We start from the raw sequence: 9009 nt of genomic DNA on the forward strand, positions 1-9009 counted from the left end.
TTGTTCTTCCTCGTGTGAGTTCCACGAGTGAGTTTTCTTTCATCTTTGTATTCTAAGTTCTTTGTCTGAGAGTTCCTGTTCTATATTCTAAGAGTCAGTGAGGAATTATAGATTAATAATCTTCAATCTAACGCATTTCATCTTGGTAGCAGTGCATTATCATGGGCTTAAAAAATATAATCAGTTATCTTCCTTTCACCAGTCACAGCAGAATACATAGCATCCGCTAGTTGTGCAGCTCAGACAATATGATTGAGAAAAATTTTAGAAGAGATGCACTAGAAACGTAGTATTCCCATAAAGATATTTTGTGATAATAAATATACTATTGCACTTTGCAAAAATCTAATGTTTTATGGATAGTCCAAGCACATTGATCTTCAATTTCATAAGATCCGAGAATTGGTAGCTGAAAATGAAGTAGTGATAAGTATTATTATATCAAAAATCAAGTTGCAAATATTTTAATAAAGTCATTGAATGATGATTTATTTTAGAAGTTAAAGAAAATACTTGAAATAATACAAATTTAATTTAAAGGAGGTAACATTAGTACTTAATCCAAGCTACTATAGCTGAAAACATTGACTAGTGAAAAATATTTTTATTGGACCATATTGCATGCAAGCTACGTTACTTTTCTCAAAACACTTATTATTTATAAACATTACTTAACATGATAGTGTAACACCTTAAATTTAATTTCAAAATAATATATTTCGCAAAATGAGAATAATAAAAATTTCATTTTCAATAGGTTTTCCCATACACAGTTCGACAAAGCATTTCCAAATAATGTGTGTTTACAAATTTTGATCAAGAAAACTGCTACAGGACTAATTCAAATACATTAAAATTTCAAAATAAAACCAGAGTCCTATAGCAGTCTCATTCATTCTTTCACTGAGTCCAAGTTGATCGTCTTGGTCACCTGAAAAATAAACGTAGGAGTGAGTACTCTACACTATCCAACACACACAAACATAGACTCACATCAAACACCCTTCACGTAGTTTCTAACACATTTCACATAAGTAAAATCAATCACAACAACACTTTCAAGCAAATCATTTTCAATTCATAACCGATGCACTTACGGCACCAAAACATTCTACACACTTGTGCTCACTACACGTAGTCACGCTCACTGTGGTACTGTGATCATAGTTTCACACCATGGATGATCGCCGGTTACCCCTGCCTCACGGATACTGCGTGGGCAGTCACGAGTTACTCAGAAAAGGTAGTGGTCAGAGGTCTAGTCAAGAGGAAAGTGTGTGGCCTGTGGCGCATCCACGCCCATTGTTGGTGTCACCACCACTTGCTCTTCCCCAAGGTATTTCTACCGTTCTCATCTTTCATACCTTCAATGTATCGTTGAACCATTCATAGCATCATTACAAAGGCGTTTATCACGCCTCATTCACACACATTTCAGTCACATACAATATTCATTCACAACACATGACACAATGCCCCTAGTCATTCACTTTACACGGCACATAGGCCCACATTCTTTCACAACACATGGCACAAGTGCCCATATTCATTCGCGTTACATTCGACGCACAGCATTTCCAACTCACATACAACGATTTTAACATAATCTACATCCATCAATGACAGGTAAGCACACTCATTCATGTTCCACATCAATTCCTCGTCCAAATCTACTCATAATAGGCCCTAACATCATTAAAATCATACCCAACATGCATTATCAATCAAAACACACTAGTTCACATATCCTATCTCAATCACATTACTAAAACATAGCAAGTAAATGGAGTTCCAAACAAATTGAGGGTAGAGTCTCCCCTTACCTTGGATTGAAGACCCACGCACGAATCAACAATGAAAAGGACTTCCCACACTAATTTTATCCCTCCAAGCATTCCCAACACGAATTCAACCTTCAATCTAACTTACGACGGCTTTGGAGGCAATTTAATCAGTGAAATAGGATTTTGGGTCGAGAGAATTGAAGAGAAGAATGGAAAATAAATTTCCCAAACCTAACCCCTTCAAATACCCCTCAGGTCATGACACTCTCGCTACAGCGAGACACTCTCACTACAGTGACGCCCTTTATCACTACAGTGAAAATCTCAGCAGAAACTGCACTCTAGTTTCTGTAGAATCTTGTTACAACGAGGCTCTCTCGCTACAGCGAGACTACACCCAGAAATGCATCTCAAACTATCACTTTATCGCTACAGCGAGAAGGCGTCAGTTTCACACCTTCCTCAGAGGGCCCTCGCTACAGCGAGAACGCCCCAATATTACACCATTAACCTGTTTCTCAATCCAATTCAATCGTATACATTTATACGCATCCATATACATTATACATATTAACATTATCATCACGCACTAAGTACAAATTTCAACATTTATTTATATTTATATATATATATATATAACAATAATTAATAATACAAAATTTGAGGCGTTACATATATGACACTGTTACACTAATAATTGTGTACACTGCACAAAATTGTAGACACCATTTAATTTAATTTAAGCCACAAGTTGAAAGACTAGCTCTTAAGATTCCTTCTTAAGCGGGATTTTTAAAATAATATCTGTTTTTTAAAATAATATTATATGTTCTTGAGCAACGAAATGGGATATTATCTTCGACGTCTAATTAATGCCCAACTCCAACAGGTTCAACATTTTCAATAACTCAAGATTCTCCTCATGGAAACTAGCGTCATGCTTCCAGCCTTTGATCATCTTTCTCGGTTGCTCCTCTCTAAACTATAGATTCCTTCATGCCTAAGTTGGCAAGTCCAAGATTGTACGTAAGGCACTTTAACTAAATAGTTTTAAAATTTATTCATTACCAATAAATATTTAAAAGCCATTAACGGTTATTGAAATTGGGATATTTTTTATCTTAACCAATTAAAGTATATTTTTCTTACCATGTAAATAAAAAATAAATATTTCAATATAAATATACAGTAGAGATTAATTTAAAGATACATTTCAATTGTATTTAACATATTAAAATCAATTATCCAATTTTGAATCAAACGGGGCCAAAATAGAGCTAGATAAAATTTATCTTGAAAAAAAAAGTTACATTAGATGTGTTTTTCTTAAAAAAAAAAGTAATAATTAATTTTTTAAGAGTATGTTTGGGAGAGGATTTTTGGAGGGGAAGGGAGGGGAAGGCTTATTTTTTAATTTTATATTAAAAAATTATATATTATTTAGGATGACAAATATATTATTAATATATTAAGTTTTTGTTATTATATTAATTTATATCTTTTATTTTTAAAAATTATTAATTTTAAATATATTTATTTAAAATATAAAAATAAGCCCTCCTCTTTCTTCCCCTCCAAAAATCCTCTCCCAAACATACCCTAAGAGTAAAACAAACGAAGCCATAGTCATTAGTTACTACACCACTGAAAGCAAAATAAAAATGTCTTCAGAAAATATCAGTCTTGAATATGATAAAAAAAACAACAAAATTAATTTATTATTATTATAAATATCACAAAAGAAATCTTATATTGACAATAGATAAAAATTATCATTACACTTGCACACCATTCCAACATCATACTAATGAGGTAAGTCTAACTACTAACACTTTTATGTTAGCATTTATTTTTTGTAGTGTATAACTTGAGGGGTCGGGACATTTAAACAAAATAAGTTGAGGTCGAAACTTATATTTAGAAAAAGGAAAACACTCACTTATCATTGGGTGTGTATGACTAACAAAATCTTGATGCTTAGATCCAAGCATAAGTAGTATATAGTTAATATTTGCACGCGTATAGTTTATTAATATAAATATCAATAACTTTTTTTCAGGCTTTCTATAGTGATAATAAATCAGTTAGTGTATTCATTCAAATGAAAAATTTAAATTTTATAGAATCTTTTCTTTAGTTTATCCTTTTATGTAAAGCATTTATGTTAATAATAAATACTTTTGTTTGTTAACATGGGTACTCAAAGCTGAGTTTAACAGTTCATAAATAATTTATAAATATTTTTTTATAAAAAAAATACACATTTATTGTACTAAACTTAGAAAAGTGTAATAAATATTTTTTGATAAAATTTTACTATTAATTATTAATTGCTTAAGACTAAAGTTAAAATAACCAAACAATAAAATCTAAATCACAAAAAAAAATGTTAAGTTGACAACTTTTTCCTATCAAATGATTATTATTTATTATAAATATGTCAAAATAGTTTTGAATAATAAATAAGAACAATGTATATTACGCCCATGCTTATATATGTTTTGATTAAAAGCGTTCCACGGCAAAGCAAGCAGCAACTGGAAACATTGAGGCTTTTTCCACCCAATTAGCAAGACCCTATTGCCTTCAATTTCTAGGGGATTCCTAGATGCAGAAGTAGTGGCTGATTTCATTGCTTGCTACATTGTAAGTCGATTCATGAAAGATGGGGTCACTAATACGGATGTTAAAGTGGGCTGGTCCATTTTGCCAAAAGGTTATCTCAAAACGAACCATTTCGTCTTATTTTTTAAAATAAGTATGAACTGGTGCCCTAAAAAGTTAGTTTATTAAAGACCAATAAATTTTTAAAAAAATTAAAATAATATTTTTATATTAATACATAGTATTATTTAATGTATAAATAATTATATTTTTTTAAATTAAAAAAAGGAAACTAGCCTGTCCTGATTCAATGTTGGCTTGCATTTTGACAAATTAAAATTGGAGTGGAGTTTAGAATGTTGAGTTCAACCTGCAATTTTTAGCATACTAAGTGAACCGACCCATCTAGCCTATTTTAACATTCCTAGTCGTTAATCAGTCTGTAGAGTGAAAAAAAGAAGAAAAAATTATAAAAAGTTATTAGAAGAATAAAATGACGAGAGATATATGAATTTGTGATGGGCTAACATCTTAAAATTATAATGTAAATGACTTCTTCTGAGTGAGACAGAGATACTAAACTAGCAATGCCACTTGGCGGAATATTTTAGCTTGCTGCTTGCAACATTCATTAGTTCAAATCAATGGCCCCACGGGAAAGAAGGGCTTTACTGGAACGTCTAAAACGTTACCAAGTGTCAACTCATCCACCATATCAGCCCAGCGTTCATCATTTATATATAGATACAGCCTTTGATTGGAGTGGGGTACACCTGCTTTATTTTTTTCTTACAGTCAAATCAGAAAGCACGAGAATGTCGCCAGAATGATCCGTTCATGGCATTAGCATTACCATTTTTGTTTTCCTATTTAGACCCACGGTATAGTAGCCCCGAGTTGGTTTAATATCCTTCTTCCTTCCGAGTTTAGTAGAAACCACCACCATCTAAGAGAGATTCTAGCAGCTACTCAGATATATAAAACACAGAATTTCTTTCATTTACTTTCAACAATCAATACATACAATTTTTTTACTTTTTTTTTCACACACTTTATCTAAAAAGGGAAATATAGGCAGACTCCACATATCTATATTTTACAAAATATTATATATGGAGTACATTTCTTGAAACACCAACAATACAATAAGATGACGATGAAAATAAACAGAATACCACAATGACCCTTAATTGCCAAACATAACGTAGTCTTAGTCTCAAATTATCAATGAACATCGCTCTCTTTTTCTTTGTCTTCATTTGGCTTGGGGTGATAACCAGGAAGCTTCTCCTTGATCTTATCCAAAAGGCCTTTCTTCTCCTTGTCCTTGGCCTCCTCTTCATCATGAGCCTTACTCTCAGAGTGGGCAGCAACATACTCTGATGATGTCGGGGGTACTTCCTCTGGTTTCTTGTGCTGACCTGGCAGCTTATCCTTAATTTTGTCTAGGAAACCCTTCTTTTCATCGTTAGGGTGTGCTGCCTCAACCTCCACTTTTTCAACCGGAACAGCGGTGTCCTCCTCCTTATTCTCTTCCTTGTGATCATCACCTCCTATCTTTTCCTTCAGCCCTTTCTTTTCCTTTTTCTTCTTCTTTTTCTCCCCACCTTCTCCTTCTTGCTCCTCGTCACTGGACTGCATGCAAACATAAACATCGAGCATCTTAATATAATAAATTGAAGCTTACATAGATGAACAAACATATATCCCTAAAACTTCAAATTAAATCAAAGCGTACTGTCAACACAGCATAAGTGGTTTAGACTAGACAGTATAATATCCTCTCTTCAACCTTCATTAATTAATGCTTATCTTTTCATATGTACACAAAAGAAAAAAAAAAACATACGGAGCTGGAGCTACTGGTGGATCGGTGAAGCTTCTCTAAAAGGGTTTGCTTCTTGTCCCCCTGCTGATCCTGATCCTGATGCTGATCCTGATCCTGTTGCTGTTGCTGATGCTGATGCCCCAGGTTGATGTGAGGTTCATTGGAGAGCTTGGCCTTATTGTCAAACTCAGTGGCGATCACCTCCTCCTGAGGCTTCTCTTCTTCCTTTTTGTTGCCGAGAAAATCAAAGAGGCCACGGTCTTTGATCTCGGCCTCAGTATTGGTGGCAGTGGCGTCATACTCATGGCTCTGGTTCTGCTTCTCCTCTGCCATGATCACTTAAAGGGAACAAAAACAAACACAAAACACGAGAGAGGATTGAACGGAACTATGTGGTTGCTAAGTGGGTGAGGGGGTGAAAGTAGTGTGTGTGAAATGAGAAGGTAGGATAGCGTTATATAGTTGGCATGACGCGCATCTTACGCGATTAAGGAAAAAGAAGGCCAATGACAGTACATAATGTGTGACCGACATATGATGAGAATGCAGAGTTCAAAATTGGAAAGGGAAAGTAATTACTTGGAGGAAGACATGGGGAGGTGTACTGTGTGGGCCCAGAAATGTCGGTCTGAGAGATTGCAAGGCGGTGAACTGTTAGGATACGTGGCAAATGCACGGTGGAGAAGGTTGTCGTTTCGGGACTTGCTGCATCATCCTCGTCAAGATGGCCCTTCACTTTTATGAGTTTATCTCTTTCGCATTTGTCGTTTCTAACCAATTCAGATGCCTCTTCCTAGTTTCAGTTTGCTTCTTAAAACAGCACTTCCACTTGGTACTTCCACCAATTACCAACCCAATAATAATAATAATAATTTTTAATATATAGAAAAATTAAAATAATAAATTATTTTAAATTTGAGAATTATTAAACATTTTAAATTTTTTTTTAAAATTTTAGAATAAATTTGAAAATTTTGAATAAAATTGATTAAAATGTACACGATTAATTTTTTTCTCAAGCAAAATTTCTAGCAAAAGGAATGATATTTGATCTTATTGTTTTAAAGTGAATTATTTTGTTTCATTTATCGTTCGTTTAATTTTAAAAATAAATTTTTTTAATATATTTAGGATAGTTACATTACGTCAGAAATGAGTTTTTAAACGCTAACTTAGATAATGGTTAGTAAAAATTGCTTTATAACTATATATTTAGAGAACAGTTCTCTATTAACTGTTCTCAAATCTATACTTCTGAGAGCAGTTTAATAGAAAATCGCTCTCAGATTTCTCTAAAGTCACACATTGGAGAGTGGTTAATAAAGAACTGCTCTCTAAAGTCATTAAAGTTGTTTATAAATGAAACACGCTCAACGCATTTTTTCTTCTTAACTAATAAAGTTTGTCTCTTTTACCGTAAGTTTTATTTGTCTTCTCTGTTATCTTATGTTATCTTCATTTTTTTCTGTTAGTTTGCTCTCTTCATCTTCTCTGCGTTAACAATTAATTTTTTTTTATATCTATAGGTAGGGATGGAAACAGACCAGCCAGGCTTTATTTTAAGCTTGGTCTGGCCTATTTAAGTGATCAAGCCTAGCCTGAAGCCCGTTAAGAAAGCCTGTTACAAAAAAAAGATTAATATTAATAAAAATATAAATATTTTATTATCAAATTAGTTTATATAATTTTCTAATTTCTATCTATGTTATTAATAATTATTAAATAATTATAATAATATTTATATAATTTTATAAATAATTTTTAAAATATTATTTAAGTATTAATTATAAATATTTTATATTAATAAAATTTATCTTTATATTTTTCTTGATTTATTTTTTAAAAATTATATAAATAGTAAATATTTTAGTTTTATTTTAGAAACATATTTTGTTTATTTAAAGACATCTTATATTTAACAAATAAAGTTATAGTAAACAAATAAAATTGATAAAAAAAATAACATTCACACAATTTGTTGAATCGATTAAAAAAAAATTATTATATTTTAAAAAATGAATAAATTTAAACTTAATGCAATATATATATATATATATATATATATATATAATGACAATAATAATAACTATTAAATTAAAAAATAATTACAAAATATTTAATTTTATTTGTTTCATTAATTTATTATTTTAAATTAACAAATAAACATAAAATTAATTATATTATAACATTAATATAATATAGAAAATATTACTGATACAATAAATTAAAACATATACTTATATATTACATATAAATTGATAAATTAACTAATAATTTAACTAAAATACGTGCAAGTTACAAAAATATATATTATTATATAATTTATTTATAATTATATTATTTATATTATTTGCTAAATGGTTTGATTATATATATATATATATATATATTTATATATATTATAATAAATTTTTTATTTTATTTTTTATTATTTTTTATAATTTTTTTTTTCAAATAAAATATAATTTATATTTAAGCAATTTTTATTTATTATAAATATAAAAAATCATAACATAATATATTAATATAATAATTAAATATTAATAATAATAAAATTAAAAATATGAAAAATTTATTAATATAATATAATTATTTTATTTTTAAATATTAGTTTATTGAATTTCAATTGCGTTTTAATCTTATTTAAAAACTTAGATGCTTTTCAGCTTGTTCAAACAAATATAATAATTTACCTTATATTTATATTCAAAGTAATTATAGATAATAATAAAACAAGAATAAAAAATAAGTGCGATAGCAGCTTTGACTCATTGTGCTAAGTTTGTGATTTGT

The 9009-nt window shown here is 30.4% G+C and overlaps 1 protein-coding gene across 1 annotated transcript; it reads right to left on the reverse strand.

Moving 5' to 3' along the window:
• Nucleotides 1–4870: 4870 nt before the first annotated feature.
• On the reverse strand, nucleotides 4871–6895 carry LOC113845851 (dehydrin COR47-like). Its single transcript, XM_027473498.1, has 2 exons — nucleotides 6238–6895; nucleotides 4871–6023 (listed from the first exon to the last, which is right to left on the reverse strand). The coding sequence occupies exons 1-2, from the start codon at nucleotides 6547–6549 to the stop codon at nucleotides 5613–5615; spliced, it is 723 nt and encodes a 240-aa protein (XP_027329299.1). The 5' UTR covers nucleotides 6550–6895; the 3' UTR covers nucleotides 4871–5612.
• Between the last annotated feature and the right edge of the window lie 2114 nt (nucleotides 6896–9009).

This window comes from Abrus precatorius, unplaced genomic scaffold (assembly GCF_003935025.1).
Source record: "Abrus precatorius isolate BTA unplaced genomic scaffold, Abrus_2018 Scaffold8, whole genome shotgun sequence".
Lineage (NCBI taxonomy): Eukaryota > Viridiplantae > Streptophyta > Magnoliopsida > Fabales > Fabaceae > Abrus > Abrus precatorius.